The following is a 20,881-nucleotide window of genomic DNA, read 5'->3' as shown; positions in this document are numbered from 1 at the left end:
ATTTGCACACAGGGGTGGATCATGCAGACGGAGCAATGCAAGTCCTCAAGGAGCTGGAAGCACTTTCTGCAGCTGCCTGTCTGCTGGCTGAGCCACTCTGCAGCAGTAGGGATGGGCCACTAGCTCAGGAGCAGGGTCACAGCTGGTGCTGAGAACTTTGTGGCTGCCCCAAGGAAAGCCATCCCTTCCTACCAGGTAGCTGTTGCTGAGTTACTGTACAGACCCCTGAATGAATAGTTTCAGTCTATAATGAAATTGCCAGTAGTGTCTGGAAAAGATCTAAGGACCCTCATGGTGATGTTTCACCTGGGGACTGAACTCCCTGGGATGAAGTGGTGTGGGGAGCTGTGAGACAGACTGGTTTTTAGCTACAGAGGCAAATTTGCCTCCAGATTCACAGTCTTAGTGTGTGAGAGATCCATATACTGTGAGTCCTGGTTTATATGACCTTCCAGAGTGTGCAAGCCTTGACTCTTGGGATCAGAATCATATTAAGACAAAAATACCCTTGACTTCAGTATTTAAAGAATTGACATTTTTTAGCAAGGGCTCCATGTTCTTAAGTGTCTGTTTAACTTCATTTTTTCCCCTAAGTGGATGTGTTTTATCAGTGACTGAATTTCTCACCAGAAGAGCTGCAGTTCTTTCTCTGCTTCTGTGATCTTATCAGGAGATGTCTGAGCCAATTTCAACAATTTTTATTGCATGGTTCATTTACCTTGTATGCTCTTGCTCTCTCTTTTCCTTTCCCTCCCTTCCCCCCAACCCCTGACAGCAGTCTTAAAGTAGATGAAGAAAGCAAGGAATAGATAGAGCTGAGTTTCTGATGTTACAGAAATTCCTTCACAGTAATAAATATAGTGTTTATATTTAATAACAGCAGAAGTGCTGCATAGACAGTATGTTTAACCAGCCAGCAAGCCTTGATCATTAGAAATTTGCTTCCTGAGCCCTGGAGTTACCTGGACCAGAGCCAAGTGATTCTTCTGGGCTTGCTGCTTCTCCTGTTTCCCTCTTGCTTTTGCTTCCAGTTTGCTGTGGAAATGATAAGGTCCTGTGCAGCCATGTCGAATGGGAGGTCATGAGGCTCTGTGCCTGGGCTTTCTGATGTAGTTACTCATTTGGACATGCAGGGCGTGTGTCAGATTAAGGCAGAAGTAGGAAATCATCACAAGGAGTTGCTCTTAGCAGCTCTGGGACCATGTACTTACCTTCTTGTGGGGATGTACAGGAATATTGCACCTCTCCACGGTGTGTGTTCAGGAGGGTGTCACCTGCCTGGGAGTGCTTTGCCAGTGCCCTTGGGGCACTAAGGGGGTTTAGTAAACTGCACCCTTCTGGTGAAGAAACACTCTTTTCATACAATAAAAGTTGTGTGCTCCTTCATAGCAAGGAAAATTCTGTGGATTTCACAGCTGTGGATTTGTGGGATGGAAAAAGGATGTTTGGGATGCCCTCAGTAACAAGTATTTCCCAGTTGCATTGTGCTGGGACAGCCAAGAGCAAAGCCAGGGCTCTGGTCACTGGACACTTTGGACAGGCCTGGCTCTGCACAGCTGGAGTTGTCCCACAGCTGCTACATTGCTGTGCTGTTCGTGAGCCCTTGGGTGCAGAAGCCAGGGCTATTTCATGCATGACAGACATTCCCACTCTGGGACCAGACCGTGTCCATGGATTTCAGAGCAAATGTGCTTCTCTCTGGCAGCTCCTCTCTGCCCTCTTCTGTTGTTTTGGAACATCACAGGAGCTGCTGGAAGCAGAGGCTGGTTTAAGTATTCTCTGACCTTTGCTAGAGTGTGTTCAAGCTGGAAAAGGGCCCAGGATCCAAAGCCTCCTTGCTCTGAGACAGTGAAGGGAACGAGGGGTGAGGAGGAAGGCCAGACTTTGAAAGAGGCAACCTGCCCTGAAGTGGTACTGTTGAGGTTTGAAGGAGAGTGAGATGAGGATTAGAAAGATGGTCAGGAGATGCTGCAGAGTGGGGAAGCAGTGATTCAGGTGGGCTTTCAGATGTCTGTATTAGAGATGAGGTCTGATCCCATCACCTGACAGAGCAGAGGAAGGGAATAGTTGAATGGGGAGACAATCATGCATTGTGTGCAGAAAAGGGAAGAGGGTGGACTAGAAAATTGGTTGCTGAACTGGTGGGTTGTTGAATGGGGCATTTGAGAAAGCCAGTGTAGCTGCTCAATCAGGAGCCATCCTGCTTGAGTGGAAGCATGCTCTGATGAGTCTGATGAGATGTGTAGCTGATACTCACTTGCATGCAGCAGCTAATGCTGGAGTTACCCTGAGGCTTGTGGAGACTTCAAACAGTTTCCCACCCCATGATGGATGTCTGCCGTGGGCAGACAGTCAAGGTGGGGTTCTCCTGCAAAGAAGCTTTCAGATGTCTGAACACAAGCTCGTCATCTTTTGCGTCTATGACTTCATTAGGGACGGGGTGTCTAGAGCTGAGATGCAGCTTCCTCCAGAGGTATCTGCCCCTTCTTGTTGTCTGAGCAGGCTTGGCTGTCTTTGAAATGTGGGGATGTTAGAAGTAGGGAATAGGAATCCTTGCAGCCCTTTTTGTGTCTTTGTCCCCCATGTCAGTCAGAATAAATGGTTGTAGTTTCAGGTCATCAATTTTTGAGGCTGGGATCCATCTCTTTCCAGGTCTGTACAACATGTCAGGCTCTCCTTTCCTTGGCTGGAAGCCAGTAAAGGTCTTTTAATGAAGATTGCCACTGTGTGTGCAGTTAAATGCACATTTCATACTGCTCTTCCTGATGTTGGCTGTTGTCCTGTTATCTCTGCTATGTTACCCGTTAGGCTGTGAAGCAAATTCTGTCCCTTAACTCTGGCCTGGGGACATGGCCTGCTCTCAGGTCTCTCAGGTCAGTGGCAGTTGAACAATCTGGACAGATTGGTTTCCCCAGGGTTGACTGGCTTTGCTGGATCCTGCTTTGCTCAAATCCTGTCTGAGCTCTCGCCCAGTGGAGCAGGAGGGCTGGGGCCTCTTGTCTGAACAGGGTGAGCTGTTGTCTGCACAGTGACTGCAAGAGCCTCCCTGCCTGTTTCTGCAGCTCTGACAGGGCAGGATCCTGCCCTTGTGCTGGGGCACCCCTTCTGTGCTTCCCAAGGGGCCCCTTCTGAAAGCAGCAGTGCTTCCAGCAGCTCCAGAGAAGGGCCCCTGTGGAGGTCTTTGGTCTGGCTTGCTATAGGCTGGGGAATGGGACTGTAGCCAAAAATGATGTCACTGCACATTAAGGGTTCTATTGTCCTCCTATTCCTTCCCTTCCCCCCCCCCCAAAAAAAAAGGCATTGTAAGCCAGATGCTTTGTTGAAAAGACCCTTTCTACTAAAAGGGAATACATGGAGAGAGTGTAACAGGCATTTTGAGCTCAAGAATATCATGACAGAGCTTTTTGCTGCCTTTTCACCAAAGAGAAGATGCTGTAGTGTCTCTTAATTGATGCCCTGAATGACAGAGCAATTAAACAGTACTTTTTATTACTTTTTTTGTCCAAAAAGAGTAGAATGGTCCTAATATTATGGTAATTTGCATCTACTTTGGGATGGCCTTTTGAAATAGAAAATTAGGCAATAAGGGTGGTCTTCTTGGCAGATCCTCCCATGTGTTGGCAAGATTACTTTGTTTAGAGGAGTTCAATTTTTGGAGAGGGTGGATCTCTTGCTACAGCTTGAAGTGAGGCTGGGTGGTACACTACTGATTTATTTTAAGAGCTTATTCTAGCATAATCCTCCCTTGGTGTTCACTGTAGGAAGAATTTAAACTTTTTTGATTGATGAATATTGCATACATTTATATGGATGCCATTGTAATGAAGCAGCAGTCATATGCCTCATTAAAAAAGGTGTTGCCACCTTCAACAGCATTGAGGAGGTACAGGTTTGACTAGTTGGAAATGAAACTATGAAATGTGATGAGTCAAACATACTTAAAGGAAAGAGATTGGTGTGAAGCCAAGGCTGCAGACCACAAATACTTTGAGGCAGGTACACAGAGCCTTTGGAGCAGTGACATAGGAAAGTCATAGCAAGTATTGCCTGCCTGCCTCTTAACGCTGACCTCTCCCTCCTCTGTCCTGGCTTTTCTGGAAAACAAGCGTATGCTGCCCTTGATTTTAAGCATTGCCAACTAGAAGCAAATTTTCAACCCAGTATTTTATCTGAACTTCATGTCCCAAGCCTCTGCCATTGTCTTCCAAGCAGGAGATCACAGAAGGTTTCCCAAAGCTGAAAGGAAAATCTCTTGACATTAGGTTTTCTATAGAGAAAACTAGGAGGTGACTTTTTGTTTTTCTCTTCACTTTTCTCTATTACGTTTTTGTCTGATGGCAATTCTTTCTTTTCAGCCACTTTTGTGTCTTTATAGCCTTAATTCTCTGTTTTGTGTTTTGTTGTTGTGTTTCAGCTTTTGTCATTGTTTTTGGAGACTTCTGTTGCTGTTGTTGACGTGGGGGGTGCATTAGGGTTTTTTGGTGGGTTTTTTTGTTGTTTGTTTGTTGTTTGGGTTTTTTTCAACACAGTTTTTGCCAAACTGCTGTTTTTACTTTCTTTCCAACCTACCTAACAAAACCTGGCCCAGCAGCTTTATCTTATCAAAGCCTGGGGTGGGAGGAAGCATCAGTAGGACTGGGAACCATTATCCCCAGGTTTCCCAGGTGTTGTGAGCAGAGACATTCCTATATTTCCTTGCCTCAGAACAGGTTGGAATAACAATCAGCATTGCTCTTTGTGAGCAGGAATATGTATTTTCCTTTCATTACCATTGCTCTTTGTTTTGTTGGTGGAGTAACTTGCTAGGAGGATGTTCTTTATCTGGAGGTGGATCATATTTCCCTCTTGTCATTCCTTGACGTGGTGTGGGACCCATGATGGCCTCTGTGTAGGTCACCCAAATTGGGATTGGTAGGTTTGAATGCAAACTCCCTCTCCTGGGCTGCAAGCAGGATGGTGCTGGGTCTGCCTGAGCGGGGCTGGAGCGCATGCAGCCCCATCACCCACCTGCCAGACAAGCCTTTTTTGGAGCATCCGATCCCAAAGGCAGGAGGAGCCCACAGGTGCATGAATTGCCCAATTTTTTTATCTCTTTCCTGGCTCACCTCCTGCTGATGCAAAACCTGTGGTGCGTGTGGGAGGTGAAGAAACGAATGTGGGAGCAGTAAGATTAGCCACCTCTCAGGTGATCTTACCAAAGTGTGGGTTTGGGGTTTTTTTCTTTAAAATACAGAAGAGTCTTCCCAGGGCTGCTTTCTTAGGACATGCCTTCGTGGATGTGTGCAGGCAGACCTGTGCTTGCCCTGCCTGCACTCGGAGCTGCTTGGCTCTCACCCAGAGCCAGTCTTGGAAGCCACGTAGCTGCACTGGCACAAGGCAGTGCCCAGGCTGACAGCTCTGCCTTTCAGAAGGGCTTGGGACTCTGCTGGTGTACTTCATAAGGCTTTTGGACAGAAGATGTTTTTCATCTGACCAGCTTCCAGTATAGAGGAAACATATAGGGACCAATCTTTACAAAATACTCTGGGTTTTTTTCTTCTTTGCTGTTTCTATTTGTCCAAGCCTTTAGAGAAACCATATGATTTCAGCTATCAACATTAAAATTACAAACTTTGAGCTTCTGGTTAATTTTTCTTTATGGGAGGGGGAGGCACTGCCTTTGTGTCAGGAAAATGGTCTCTAGATCCACTGGAATCACTTTGCCTACTGTATTTTTGGGCATAACATTGAAACTATTAAGTCAAGGCCAAGAAAAGCAGCTGCATTCCCTGGAAAGAAGCTCATTGCAGTTTAACCTGTCTCTCGTGGTTGTGTTATAGGCTCCAAACTCTGTATTCTGTACAAACACAGTCATCCAAGATCAAAAACATCCTGACAATTTTAAGTTGAATATAACACAGGCTGACTATAACATAGCCTGGAATGTCTCCTATGAAGACAGGCTGAAGAGTTGGGGTTGTGCAGCCTGAAGAAGAGATGGCTCTGGAGAGACCTTAGAACACCTTCCAGTACCAAAAGGAGGCCTAAAAGAATGCTGGAGGGGGACTTTTTACAGGGGCTTACAGTGATACAGAGCAAGGGTGAATGGCTTCAAACTGACAGATTCAGATGAGGTATTCTAATTATTCAGGAGGAAATTCTTCTCTGTGAGGGGTGCTAAGGCACTGTAACAGACTGCCCAGAGAAGCTGTGGATGTCTCGTTCCTGGAAGTGTTTAAGGCCGGGTTGGATGGGATTTTGAGCCTTCTGGTCTGGTGAAATGTGTCCCTGCCCATAACATGGGGGGCTGGACTAGATGATCTTTAAGGTCCCTTCCAACCCAAACTGTTCTGTGGTTAAAATGAGAGGCTTTTGTGTACTAGTGTGAGAAAAGAGCTAAGATTTTTATCTGAATTCTCAATAGAGAAAGAAATATTCAGTAGACTTGGATTGTTGAGTAATGTCTTAATCCTTTGGACACAGAAATATAAAGGATCATAAATAGGAGGAGATAATACCATTTACCTGCTTTGTCTTGAAACGAAATAAATGTGAGCAAGGTGATCAGCCTGGAAAAGTCCCAGGTCTGCCTGTGTAGGTCCTTATCCAGAGGGATGTACAGGACTTTGCAGGATAGTGTGACCCATGCCTGTGTTTTCTCTGACTGGTCAGAGTTCATGGTGTGCTAGCCCCATTGCCTGTGGCTGCCATGGGTGAGAACCTGCACTGCTGCTTTCCAGCTGGGCAGCTGAGCCTGCACAAGGTGACATTTCATCTAGAGCTGCTGCATATGTAGCCTTTGGACTCATCAGAATTGCTAGTGCTTTTTGTGTGACAGAAGAGTACAGCGTCCAAGATAAACTGAGGAGAAGAGATCTAGGTATGCAAGCCTTCATTTAAAAAAGGCATCTTTCATCTCGCTGACAGAGAGGTTCCTGCAGCACTTTGATTGCCCTTTAATTATGTCTGTTTTTCCTGGTTTGTTTGAAAGGCAGATCTTGTTAAAAAAGGTGCTGTGTGGAAAGAACTTGGCTGTCTCTGCTGCCCTTCCTTGAGGGCACACGGCAGAGCTGTCAGATTAATTTTTTTCTGCATTATTAAAATGGAAGATTGTTTCTCGTGGATTTGACTGTAGGCACGGTGTGTTCCTCCCACCTTAGGTGAGGAGGGGCATGAGGGGTCGGATGGTTAAAGCAGACAGAGAAGTCATGAGGTCTGACTTCTTCCCACGCTAACTTCCAGCATGATCCCAAAGGAGGTGCTTTAATCCTTCTGCCTTCAGTCTTTTGTTGTGTGCAGCTGGGCTGCCCCAAAGGCTGCAGGAAACCCAGCGTGGTGTTGGGGAAAGGAGGCTCTAGTGTTGGGGTGAATGCCAGGTGTGGGAGGTGAGCAGTTTGTAGCAGCTCACAGTTTTCATGCTGTTTGATTTTATCTGATCTTCCATCATTGTGAAGCCATTTGCCTCAATGAGTATCTCAGCTTTTTGAAAAAGTAGTTAGAAAAAGTATGGAAAAAAATCAACAGGAAAAAAAAGGGAATAAAGCCTGCTTTGGGTTAGAGAGAAAAGCCTGGCTATGTGATAGCCTAGATATATGTAGTCAAATATAGACTAGAGGCTCAACTGCCAAGCAAGCAAAATAACTCGAGAACAGGTTTCTAATCCCTTTACAAATCTCAGTTTTAAAGAAAATCTGCGTAACTTTTGAGGGCTTGACTCATGTGTGTAAGTGCCCAGGCTTGACAGTGCTCTATTTTTAAGTGCTGTCTTTATGTTGAATCTTGGGAGGTGAGATGAAAATGTTTTTTTTAAAAGTAACAACAAATCTTAATATAGCTGAGAATGCGGAACTGCCCTTAGAAAAATAGGTTGGACACATGAAAAGGAATCTTGCTCAGCAGGCTGAAGACGCAGAGCAACTTCTGCGGTTACGTTTTTCTTTCTTCTGGCAATTTTGGGGTGGGGATGTAGCTGATGCAGTCACTTGGCCTTACATTTCATTTCTAATGTTAAGTCAAATATTCCTGTACATTAAGAACCTGGCTGAAACTGTCTTAGCCCAAACTGGAAAAGCTGTTTGCTAAAATTCTGTTTTGTGAAACTTGAGGCAACCTGAAGTTGCACAAAAATAGGAATTACAGGGTGGGTAGGGAGAAATAAATGCTTCTTTTGAGCTGAAATGGTTTAGTACAAACAGGAGAAGACAGGCTGGCTCTCTGTTGCTTCAGAGATGTGATTAGGTTTTAGTTGTCATCTCCTGCCTAGAGTCCTGAAGATTTAAATGGCATGAAAATGAAGTCAGCTGCTTAAAGCCAAAGCTAATCAAATGAGGAGACTCTAAAGTAGGAGGATAATCTTTGACATCTGACAGGCAGTCCTAAATTCCCATGGGATACCTGTGCAGCTCTGCTGTACTAACATGTGTCTGTTGTGCTGAGAACAGCTCTTCTACCTTCAGCCCAGTGGGCTCTGTGTGGCTGGTAAGCCATAAAAGCTGAAAACATGAAGTCTCAGGAGAGAAGTGACACCATGTGCTAGAGAACTACTGCACACTGAATCTTCTAGTGTCCAGTGGTGTGAAACTCGTTTGAGGGATTTTACAGAAATTTCAAGACAGTTGTGGATCTGCTGATGTGGCTGCTTGGGCATGTTTTTCTTAAAGATTGTAGTCATTTTTTCATACAGAAATGAATTGAATGAATATTCAGTATAGGTAAATTTAAAATTAAAATTTAAAATGTAAAAATATGCAAACACCAGAGTTGAGGGTCTTTTAAAAAACAAAACCCCTGCTCAGGGAACTCAATTATTCAGGGTGTGCATACATCTGATTGCCAGGCTCCCAAGCTGGTGAGAGCAGCTCTTCAAACTCCTTGAAGCTTTCCCCTGGGGTGTACCAGCACTGCGGGCAAAATGCCCTTGTAAAGCCAAAGGTAGCAAGAAGGGAAGTGGGGTGGATGAAAGCAGGCAAAGCCATCCTTTGGGTTAGTCTGGGGAAGACTGCAAAGAGCTTATTTTAAAATAATTTTCCTGACTGCGATTTGCGATGTATTTAATGCTTTCACAAAAAGTTGTCTTGGAACAGCGTGGGTTTGGGATGCTGGGGCACAGGCTGGAGGGGTGAGCAGGCACTGAGCACCAGCTCCCTGCACATGTTCCTGGCTTCAGTCCCTGCAGAGGCAGCAGTGTGGGTCAGGGGCTCTGCTGATGTGCTGTGCTGGCTGGGTTGGGTGTGTTTCCCTCATTCCATGTCCCTTGGCACAGCACCCTTGGTGGGGACATGGGAATTGGAATCTCTGGGATGGTGTGTGCACAGGAGGGAATAGGGGGGCTGTTTGTTGCACTGCCCTCTCAGGGCACAGGGGCTGCAGCATGAGAATCCCCAATATTCAGACAGCTTATTATAAGAGAAGTCCCTCACTTGCACTATTTACTCCCTGCCCCAGCTTTTTATACAGCTGTATTATACATGGCTGGGAAAAATCAATGGTTATAAACTGTCACGAGATCAGGGTTTTACATTTCCACCTCCCATCGTTGTTAAAACTGCTGAAGGATGTTGCAGAGCCTGTAAATGAGCAGCCCTTAGCAGAGCCACAGCCTGGGAGAGCCCTGCAGCTCCGGGAGGTGGCACCAGCTGGCTGCTCAAGCGCTGCTGGTGGAAGCACCACCGAGTGAGCTGCTGGGATGCTGCTCCTGCAAAATCTCTGGGAAGGTGCTTCTGGCTCCCAAGGCTTTGATTGTTTTTGAAAGTAGTGAGTTCCCAGCTTTTACTCTTCAGGCAGAGAGGAGAGCAGCCATTGCAGGTCTTGGTGGCTCTGTAAACTCCTGGTAATTAATCCTTGCAGCTCCTGAGATGTGCCACTAATAGGCATTGTGTCTGTAGAAAAGCCTGGCACACTGCAAGCCCATTATCTAGATACAAAGTACTCTGGTCTATCTGCTCATATCCACTTAAGGATATTTCTTTATTCTCTTAAGGAGCATTGGACTTGTTCTCTGGTTGTGTGTGATTTGTGTTTTTGAGAGGTTTTTGTGTTGTTTTTTTCAAGCAGTTATGAAAATGAAATTAGATATGTTCCAACATGCAGTTCATTTTCCCTGTAATTAATTTTTTGTAAGAATAATGGAAGTGTTTCTCTTACCCTTTCCAGCTGAATGTTAACAGGGTATTGAAGGTCTTACTAAGGAATATTCAAAGTAGTGTTCAACTTAGTAGAAAGCCCGGAAACCTTCACTGGAATAATGGTGTTATTTAAAGATTACATATTGCCTAATATTTTTTAAAAGCTTTTAATAGCCTTTAGAAAAAAACCTCAGCCAAGTATTCTCAGGCATAAGCTGTGCTCATGTCGAACTCATGGAAAGATTTAACTTACCCAGAGTAACATGAATTTTTTGGAACATGGTTTTGTTCTTACCAAGATGCTAATAAACACTGAGCAGTGAGGATTGATTGTAGGAGCATCCCTTTTGCTAAAAGTTTGATGGTGACATTGGAGAGTTCTTGGGTGGAAAGATGGGTGGAGTCTTCCTAAAGTTTGGAGAGTGTTGAAATCTGTTTTGGATAAAGTGGCTTTGTCCCCTCCAGTGGCTTATGTAAAGACTTAAGAATGTTATATTGCTTCTTGGGAATTTTACCTGGTGTCTCAGAAAAAGGTGGTGCAGCTTGTAGTGGCAAGGACCAGCATTTGGGCCTTAGAATCCCTGAGTGTCCCTTGCCTAGTGGTCAGCCAGGAGTCCATGTGTCACTACTGACAGCTGCTGCTTTCCTCTTCTGCAGGTTTTCATTTCTGTGAACTGCCTCAGCACAGATTTTTCCTCTCAGAAGGGAGTTAAAGGCCTGCCCCTGAATCTTCAGATTGACACTTACAGCTACAACAACAGGAGTAACAAACCTGTCCACAGAGCCTACTGCCAAATTAAAGTCTTCTGTGACAAGGTAAGGTTGAATCAATGTGCCAGTGACTGTTTTGGAAAGGCTGCTCCACAGCTTAGCAGCTTTTTTTTTTTTTCCTAATTGTGTCACTTGCTATTTTGACTCGCTGAAAAGTCCTGTCTGTGTTTAAAAAATTTCAACCCCTTCTACTTGGCTCATACACGTTATGGTGACCTCAATTAAATCTGCTGCTGTCAAATGCTGGAGTGCTAAGTGTTCCTGAGCATTAACTTCAGAGAAAGGTCAGTCAGTGGCATACTGACACTGGGAACAGCCTTCAGCAGGAGAAATCATTGCCATTGACTGGAGCAAGTGCAGGCTTGTCTTTTTGCCCAAGTTCTGTTGTGTTGGTCCTTTTAAATTTCTTCACGTTTTCATACTGAATTTGTTACAAAAAAACCTCAAACCAATGGCTTGCAGAGCTTGTGAACAAAAGATGTACCACTGTGAGATATGGCAGCATAAAAAACCCATTGACAAGCTGGATGGGTGCTGTCATTTGCTCTGCCTAATGAATTTAGCACACAAAATTAATGCCTATCCCAAAGCCAGTATTCAACAGAAGCTGTGAAAGAAACAGCAGAAGCTGAGCTGAAAGCAGCTGTAAAAGCTTAACTGAGTTTGCAAAGAAAGGCAATTTCCCAATTTTCATAACCTGTTCCTGTCTGAGCAGTCTTTTGAAGGTCCAGGGCAAGTAATGTGTAATGTTACTATTTCCAGAGTGACCAAGATTGTTCTAGGCCATAATAAATGCTTCCTGGACTTCCCCAGTCCTTTTGATTGCTGTGAAACATGTTGGTTTCCTATTTTGCTGATATCCTGCTTGATTTGGGCCTCTTATTCTTTGCATCCAGACTCCATCTTCACAGGCAGACTCTTTCAGGTGGTAGCTCCAATGCCTCTCTGTGCAGCTGCAGGGCTGAGGCAGGTCTGTAACCCCCCTCTCTGGTCCTGTGCTGGCTTTGCCAGACACTCTGTGGTCTTGCCTGGTGTTCCCTAGCACAGTGACACAAAGATTCATCTCATGCACCATTGTTCTGTCTCCGCTTACCTGCCAAAATGCACGGTGCCTCTGCACTGTGCCCCTGCTGCAGCATCCCATTAACTCACCCTGCCACATTCTGTTGTCCATCTCTAGGCTTTTGAGTGGGTCCCTCTGCATCCTGCACAGCTGGGAGAGCTGCCTGTAGCTGCTCCTGTCCTGATACTTTCTGCAGAGAATTTACAGGGACTTAGCAAAGGCTCTCCAGAGCCATCCTAAAGACTTGCCAGTAAGCCTAAGAGGCTTGGGTCTCATGAGATTTCTTCAGGCCTGTATTTTTCCTTCTTTTTCTGTTTTCTTTTTCGTTTTTCAAGATGAGACTGAAGCAACTGTGTAATCTAATGTTATTCCACCTAAGTAATCTGGGAGTCCTGTGTGCTATCAACCTTTTTTCTCTACAATACAGAGAGGACAGGCTTGATACAGGGTAGGGGGGGATCTTTTACTCCTAAACTGTCCAATCAATTACTGATACAATGCTAAAATGACTGACAGGCTTGTGCCACTGCTAATAAGACAAATTGGTTAATAAAAAGGCAGATGTGTAGCCAACATATAGACTCTAATGGCTTCCTTCAAGCTATGGCAGAAATTTCAGCAAATCTAGTAATACAGTAATGCCAGTGCATCTTTTATTTCCCTTTGGGACTTTGACTTACTCTCCTGATTTATTCTTCCAGATACTTTGCAAATTGTACCTGAATTAAAAGAGGAGGGAAGAAAGGAAGGAGAAATGTAAATCAAAATCAGAACAGGATAATAAAATACAAAACTGAATCTTCAAGTACCTTCCTTTCACCTTTCCTTTCTTTTGAGAATCAACTTCACTCCCTCATTCTCTCCCTTGTCCCCTGCAGCAGTGCAGGTGAATGGGGGCTGTGGTCAGTTCTTCACACATCTCTGATGCTCCTTCCTCCTCAGGGGGAGGACTCCTCACACTCTTCCCTGGCTTCAGCATGGGGTGCCTCCCATGGGAGACAGTTTCCACAAACTTCTCCAACATGAGCCCTTCCCACAGGCTACAGTTCTTCACAAACAGCTTCACCATGGGTCCCTTCCGTGGGGTGCAGTTCTTCAGGAACAGGCTTCTCCATGTTGGTGCCCCACAGGGCCACAAGTTCTGACAGCAAACCTGCTCCAGCATGGGCTCCTTTCTCCATGGGGCCAAGGTCCTGCCAGAGCCCTGCTCCAGCACAGACTTCCCACATAATCACCTTCACCACAGAATACTCAGAATACTCCTCTGGGTATCCACCTGCTCTGGTGGGGGGTCCTGCACAGGCTGCAGGTGGATCTCTGCTCCCCCATGGACCTCCATGGGCTGCACCAGGGGCTGCAGGGGAATCTCTGCTCCAGTGCCTGGCTTCCCCCTTCTGCACTGACCTTGGGATCTGCAGAGCTGTTTCTTTTGTATATTCTCACTTTGCTCCTGGCTATTGCTGCAGAACACTTTTTCTCTTTCATAAGCCCAGAGGCACTGCCACTATTACTGATGGGCCTTGGCCATCTTAAGCTGACTGGCATTGGCTCTGTTGGACATGAGGGAAGCTGCTTTTTGGAATAAACATCCCCTCAGAGAATCCATGCCTGTAGCCCCTGCATGCTGTCATGTCATACACAGCCCCCATGTACTCATGGACCCCAGTGCTGGCTGCTTGCTTCAGGCTCCTGAAAGAGCATTGGCATTTCAGAAGGAGCACCTGTTTTCTGCCCTGTATTGAGCTGTATGTAATCAACAAGCTGCTTTTGAATGTTTTTAAGACCATTGTTACTCTAATATTCACACCTGTTACAGCTCTGAATGTGTTTGTCCTCCTGTCACCACTCTTACCTGTAGAAGTTCTATTACCCATGTTTTCTTCATGGAGGACTAAGTCTGTAGTGTGGAGGTCTCCTGGAAAAAAACTGCAAACCAGCAGAAAATGATGATGTTGTGGCCACCAACACAGATGTCTCCTCTATTCCTTTGTCAAGGCTGTGCTTGCAGTGCCTGGGTTGTTTGGTTTTCATCTACTCCTGTGTGGTTTCAAGACCTGAGTAAAGCAGTATGGGTGTAATGGTGTCATCCTTATGGCATAAGGATGTGTCATATTCTTTCAGGCTTGGCCCAGCAATATTGGGCAGAGCAGGGATGGGGCTGACCTGTCCCAGAGGAAGAGACCTCCTCTATTCTGAATGGTACCTCAGCTATGCACCCACATGAGGAGAATTAAATACAGGGTTTCACTGGCTAGAGCTCATGTTGCCCTCTGGGATCTGCTGTTCCTCTGGTAGCGATGGGCAGGGCTGTGGGAAGGCTTTCATGGGATGGTAGGAGCAAATGAAGAAAAGAGTGGGTGCAAGGCTGCTGGAGCATTGATGGGAATGGGCTTCAGCATGGACTGTTCTTTCAGTTGCATGATCACAGAATGGTTTGGGTTGCAAAGTACCTTTAAAGGTTATCTTAATCTAAATCTCTGCCATGGTCAGGGATACATTCCATTAGACCAGTTTACTCAAAGCCCCATCCAACCTGGCCTTGGACACTTCCAGGGATGGGGCATCCACAGCTTCTCCGGCCAGCCTGTTCCAGTGCCTCACCACCCTTATCAGAAAAAAATTTTTCTCCTGAGATGTCCAGTATAAAACTGTCCTCATTCAGTTTGAAACCACTGTTCCCTGAGCTCTGCTGGCAGGGCAGATAAGCCTGTTGTCAAGACTTTTTTTTTTTTAATGTGGGTTTTGAGATTTTTTACCTGGGCCTCAGTAGCCTGCATCAAGTTGACTTTCAAGCAGGGAATGTGAGGGCAGAGGTTTTCTCAACATGTGTGCTCTTACTGAATCACCACGTTCTCCACAAGGAAGCAGATGGCTGCTCTGTGGCAGTGTTTGAGCAGCGCAACTTGATTATTTCCACATGAAAGGTAAAAATCAGATGTGGAACCTAATCTAATCTTCCTGCTGTCAAGCTGAGATGTTGTGACTGCACTGGGCACAGAGGGGCTCAGGTCCAGCTGTGCTGAGGTTTAGGTGGGATGTCTTCACTGTAGTGGGCTATATCAGCTTTACTGGGTCAAGCAGAGCTGGCAATGCCTGTGTCTTCATGTGTAATTTTTTCTCTTTTTCACTGCAGCTGCCTGAAGCTGCTTTTTTCCCCCGCTCATTGGGTGGAAGAAATGATGATACATGTTAATGTGTATCAAATATCTTAGCTAATTTTTGTTTTTGTTGCTGGTGTAGATAAGCCCAGTGCTACCAGCAGGCATAGGCGGCCTGGCATCTATAGAGCATTGATTAAAGTGAGGAGGGCTGTTCCCCTTCTGCCATGCACCATTAGGCACTGAGTCCCACCCCATGGCCACAGGAGTTTTGACACCTCATTTGCTGTAGCTAATCAAGTCTTCCTCCAGTACCATGCAAGGATGTGGGTGTGTTTTGGCAGCTTTGAAGGAGAGGCAATGAGAAATCATGGCTTGGTGTGGCCAGGTAACTGTGACCTTTTGCCCTGCTTTGCAGAAGGGCACTGGGAGGCAGGTAGAACTTGTGTATATCAGTTTTGGTGACCTGGTGGTAGCACCAGGACTGAGTGTTGGGGATCTCCTCTGGGCTCATCACTTCATGCAGCTGGCAATGTGACATCCCTGACTTAACCCACAGTCACGGGTGAGGCCTGGGCAGAGCTGGAGGAATGAACACTATTCCAAAGCTTCTTTCTTCCTTTTCTTTCTCCATCCTAGCTGTCTGCACCTTGCAGAAAAAATGTCAATATGGCACTGTCCCCTCTGCTGCTTGGTTTGGAAGGCCAGGAACAGTGCAGGCATGAACCCAGTTAGGGAGTCTGTGGATTCCACCATGGCCTGGCCCTGATCAAAAGAGAAGAAATAATCCCTGCTTTAAAGCAGTGCATGTCTGCAGCTTGAGCTCACTGAAGGCTGGTGCAGCTGCTGCAGGCTCTGTGTGAAATGTGCAGGAGGTATCTTGCACTTGGTGATCCAAGTGTGGTGTGACTTCTGTGGTGTGACTTTAATGACAATCAAGTATCTCCTAAACTGGGAGAACCTGCAATTCTTTATTGTTTTAAACACTTCAACTATGCTTTGATCTAATGCTTTATACTATCATTATAGACATGGGTATCTTTTGTCACCATATCTCCATCTGACTTGAAAGAAAAGCAAATGTTTGCATCTTGGATATGGTAGTTGGATTTCATTAGATGATAGGACTCAAAAGTAAGCAGATCTCAAAGTTGACACTCTGGTAAACCTGCAGCTCGGGTACTGTGGAACTGACCTCCACAAACATAGCTCTGGAAGAATTGCTGTTCCTGCCTCTGCAACTGAAAAAAACCTAAAAAATTAAAAATACCTCTCTCTCCCTCCCCCCCACCTTCTTCTTCACTCCCTTATTGTTTTCCCTTAATCTCTTGTCTGACAGGGAGCAGAGAGGAAGATCAGGGATGAAGAGCGAAAGCAAAGCAAAAGAAAAGGCAAGTGCACTGATCCCAGCTCTCAGTTGAATGCCTGTAAGTAGAACTTATTCCATCAGTATTTTAAATATTGGATTTTATTTTGGCTATAAATAGCTTGTGCAGTAGAATTCTCAAGTTAATTTTTATCCTCTATGGAGTAGTGCTTGTTTTAAGCAGTTCCTTATGGAACAGTCATTGTGTTTTGCAACACACTGGATCATTTAGGGCTTAATTCTGTATAGTTCTTTCTGTCCAAGACAGGGTTCTGCTGTGTATTCAGTCAGGATGGGTTGTAGCAGTTGAAGTGGTGAGGTGAGGGTGGGATTTTTGGGCTAGAGACCCTCCCAATCCAGGTGGTAGTGAGAATGATCAGTTGCAAATATTTTCAGCTTGATACTAAACTTTTAACTTACATTAAAAACGTGTTTGCAACTTGTCAGCAAGGCTGTGGCAGCCTTGAGGCTGAGCCTCCAGCCTCTCAGCCCTATGCTCACTCTTCAAGAGCAAAGTGATCCTTACAAAGTAATTTCAAAGTTTCTGCCTGTGTAAGTATGTGGAGACCTCAGCACTGTAGTACATAAAGGATGAGGAGTTTCTTCCTGCTGAGCATCTTCCTCTAGCTGCTGCAGATGACAGATGCTGTGTTTGGATGACTGGTTATTCAGCAGCAGAGCTGCCTAGAGGAGGATCTGTCTCCCTGCTCCTCGTGGGCACGGGGCAGGCGCGTGCTCTCGCTTGCTCGGCTGGTAACAGCCCCGCTGCTTCAGCCAGCACGCACCTCAGCTCGCCAGGCAGGATTTTCCTGACGCAGCAGGTACAGGCTGCTGGAGCAGCTTCAGAAGATAGTGCTGATGGAACCCATTTTGCTCAAGGGAAGTTGTGGAAAGGGCTGGGTTTTTGGTTTCTCTCAAAGGACGTCACAAGAGGCGGGTTCAGTGCACTGTTGGCGTTTCACAAACCAGCAGCTCCCAGAAGTTACTGCGTGCAACCTTTGCATCCTGGCTGGAAAGGGAAGGCAGGGTCACTACACATTTCCCAGGATCTTATTTGACAAAAGCTGCTTTCCAATGTTAATTTTCCAGGCTTGGTTTTAGCCTGGTGTGATCCTTATTTTCCTGGAAAGTACGATCTTTGCCTTTCAAGTTCTTATGTGGGAAGTTTTTGATTCCTCGAAGCCATGAGCTGTTATACTCACTTCCAGGATCACAAATGCCATGTGTACATGAACTCTTCAACAGCAGAAACAATTGGTGGCTTTTGGGCAAAGATATTTTTACAGAAATTGAGCAATCTTTAAAACAATCAGTTTTGCAAGGAGAAAATAGTGTATTTTCTTCTGAGGACATGAGAAATGGTTTTGTTTGAAAAACATTTATTTTGTTTGCAGTTGGTTTGACCTCAGATGGATATGTTTCCACTCGGTAAAATAAAGTCTTCGGCTGTGATATTTTGACATGAATGTGTCTGAAATGTGGTTTAAGGCACCTTCTGCCTCACTTCCTCCTCAGAGAGTCTTTGTGGATTAAGTTTGTCCTCTTGGTGGGTTGTGTCACATCAGCTGGTACATTGTGAGAGCCAGAGGCTTCTGTGGGAAATGGATCCTGGTGATGCTGGGGGAATGGACTAGGGGCTGGCACCCTGAGGTGACCGGGATGAACAACAATAGGAGGAACTAGGATGTAAAACTTGGAAGTATGGAATTAAAATGTAGCTTTAAATATAACAAATTGACAAAGCAGCATTTGTGCTACCTCTGTAGTATAGTGCTGCTGTGGTGCTGTCTCTTTAAGATGCTCCCAATTGAGAATACTCAAGTTGTCCCTTTGTCTTCTTTGTATCCTCCTGGCATAGGAACACCAGCAAGCTTTTGAGGGAATGGAGAGGGAGAGGGTGGGGCAGGGACTGATTGATTTTTGTCCTCTGTTTGGATGGCTGACTTGGTACGTGGGAGACCTCAGTTCCTCTCTTGGGCTGAGTGCCACATCATTGTCCATCCTAATTAATATCTGAACAAAGTGGAGTTGCTCAGCTGGGGAGGTGGAGAAAGCTTTGACTACTCTGTGAAACAATCCCTCAGGGCCCAGGCCCTCAGCTGAGAGGGACACAACAAAGTTCAAGCTCCTTTACCACAGGGGCTTTTTGCTTTGACCCTGACTGCAGAATACCCTTGTTAGCAGTGTATGTACCTTTTACATGATGTAGGGGCCCATCAGGACCTTCAGTATCCTCTATCCTGATCTTTGTCTCCGCAGTTTCTGATGTCAAAGTGCCCATGCTTCCCTCACACAAACGTACTGACATCACCATCTTCAAGCCCTTCATGGACCTGGACACTCAGCCTGTCCTCTTCATCCCTGATGTTCACTTTGCCAACCTGCAGCGTGGGGCTCACGTGAGTAAAGCTCATGGGTGTGGGATGAAGAGGCTCTGAGATGTTTTTGCAAAAGGCCTGGGATGTGTATGTACATATGAAATGTCAGGCTGCATCAGTGCTGTAATCAAATACAGACTGAGTCTCATGTGGGCAAGAAATGTTCTTCCAAGATGCATTGGCTGAAGTTAACTGGGAGTGTTTCACCATCCAATTATTTTCCTCTCAAATTTCAGGTTTCTGTGAACCTGAAAGGATTTTTCCATTGCATGAACTGCAGGGTGGTTTTTTCCTGTAGCATCCCTGGGGATCCTGGTGTGCTGTTGTACAGCACAGACTCCTCCAGATGCCTGCTGCAGGGTGAAAATCCACCCTGTGGAACTGGCAAGTGTGTCAGCTCTGTGATCCACTGCCAGAGCACCCTGCCTCAGTGTTCCTGGAAAGTTCCAGCTTACAAGAAACAGGAAGGGAAAAAATTAGCATGCAGCCAGGTTTCAAAATCTTGAACTTTGCTGTGCCGGGAGTTCTGCCATGCTCTAACACAATCTAAACCTTACTTTTTAAGAGCAGTGCCTGAACTCCTAGCAAAAGATGAAGAATAAACTTGTATCCATAAGGCTGACATTCCTGCATGTTTTTCTGCAAAGGCCCTAGTGCTAGTTTTGTCAGAATATTCTACACCAGTCCAGGAAGAATGTTGGTTAGCTTCTTTTTGTTCCTGTCTCTCATTTGAGATCCTTTATTACATTTTATAAAAAAAAAAGGTAAAGAAGATGTTTACTGGCTTTTGGAGCCAAAGTGTCATTTGATATAGCATTGAAAGATTATAAGAAAAAATTATTTCTGGTTTTGGATTAAATATTCACAAAATCTCCCTTTTGTTTTTAAAGGTCCTTCCTGTTGCTTCAGAAGAACTAGAGGGTGAAAGGTAAGAGCTGCTCTTCAACCTCCTGACACCTTGCCCTTAGACAGAGGGATAAGTCCCTGTAATTCTACCACTGCTAACTTTTTGTCCTGTCAATGACAGCTCCAACCTGAAGAGAGGAGCTTATATTGGTGAAGAGGACTTCATTGCTACTCCAAATAAGATGGCCAGAATAGAAGAGCCAAAAAGAGGTATTTTCTTCTTTCAGAGACTGAATTTTTGAAGTGTTTATCACGATAGAGAGATGCATCTGAGGTTAAAGAATTTTTTAATTCATATTGATGTATACTTCAGACTGATTTTTCTGGCTTTGAGTAGTGACAGTTCATGTCTCAAGATATGGTTCAGTTGTGCAACTATTTTATATTGTGAGAATTTCTGGGGGTTTCTGCCCATTCAGACAGTAATGGGCTCTGAACCTATAAGGAAAGAGTCAAGATGAGGTGAGCAGCTTACCAGTATCCTTAATGGACTGGGGCAGAGAATTCATCATGTAATCTGCTACAAAATACTCAGGAAATCTCCTCCAGGACTTGAAGCAATGAACACCAAGAACTGGTTCTGGGTATAAAATTGTTGCATCTTTCATGGTGCCAGGAAATGGGATGCTCACCTCTGAAAGCCAAGCTAAGAGAATATTCAGCTGATTTTTAACTGAGTTTCAGTCTCTACAATTTCATGTTGCTGTGGTGTTGTGGAAGGAGGTGAGAGATCCCTTTGGAGTGTTGGAGGTGGTGTACCTGATTGATGATGGTTGTGTTTGGCAGGACCACAACAAAGCTCGAAGTATTAAACCTATGAAGAAGCAAATGCTAAGTCTTGCAAGTCTGACCATAATGGGGCTGCACTTCTGCAGTCTGGATAAAGTAGTAAGGAAGGATGAATCTTATAGAAGGAAATCAGACCTTTTTTTTTTTTTCATATTGCCATAAAACAAGCCCCATGAGATTCTCTCTCCTTTGGCTGGCTCTCATCTGATCTGTGCTGTAACTGAGAGTATGTGTCCTGTCTTCCTTTCTTCCTTTTTCAAATCTACAGTCCTCCCTTTTTTAAAACTGCCTTTAACAGGCAAATTGGGAAATGCATCAAGGTGCTGTGCTGTCCTGAGTTCACCTTGTTCCATTAGAAATGCCAGTAATTGTTGCATGTTGCAGGTGTGTCAGAGCTGTGGCTGATG

At 45.2% G+C, this 20,881-nt stretch overlaps 1 protein-coding gene across 8 annotated transcripts in view; it reads left to right on the top strand.

Annotated features, from left to right (window-relative positions):
* The window catches only part of GRHL1 (grainyhead like transcription factor 1), a 46,533-nt gene that overhangs the window by 19,001 nt on the left and 6,651 nt on the right, over positions 1–20,881 (top strand). For all 8 annotated transcript variants that reach the window (XM_064411964.1, XM_064411966.1, XM_064411960.1 and 5 more), the window contains 5 exons: positions 10,761–10,919; positions 16,375–16,462; positions 18,661–18,800; positions 19,670–19,707; positions 19,807–19,895. In XM_064411964.1, coding sequence (XP_064268034.1) covers positions 10,761–10,919; positions 16,375–16,462; positions 18,661–18,800; positions 19,670–19,707; positions 19,807–19,895 — 514 coding nt within the window. The remainder of the gene's footprint in view (positions 1–10,760; positions 10,920–16,374; positions 16,463–18,660; positions 18,801–19,669; positions 19,708–19,806; positions 19,896–20,881) is intronic.

The sequence above is a fragment of the Passer domesticus genome, chromosome 3 (assembly GCF_036417665.1).
Source record: "Passer domesticus isolate bPasDom1 chromosome 3, bPasDom1.hap1, whole genome shotgun sequence".
Classification (NCBI taxonomy): domain Eukaryota; kingdom Metazoa; phylum Chordata; class Aves; order Passeriformes; family Passeridae; genus Passer; species Passer domesticus.
The sequence above is the reverse complement of the archived record's forward strand: the minus strand, read 5'-3'. Positions and strand labels throughout refer to the sequence as shown.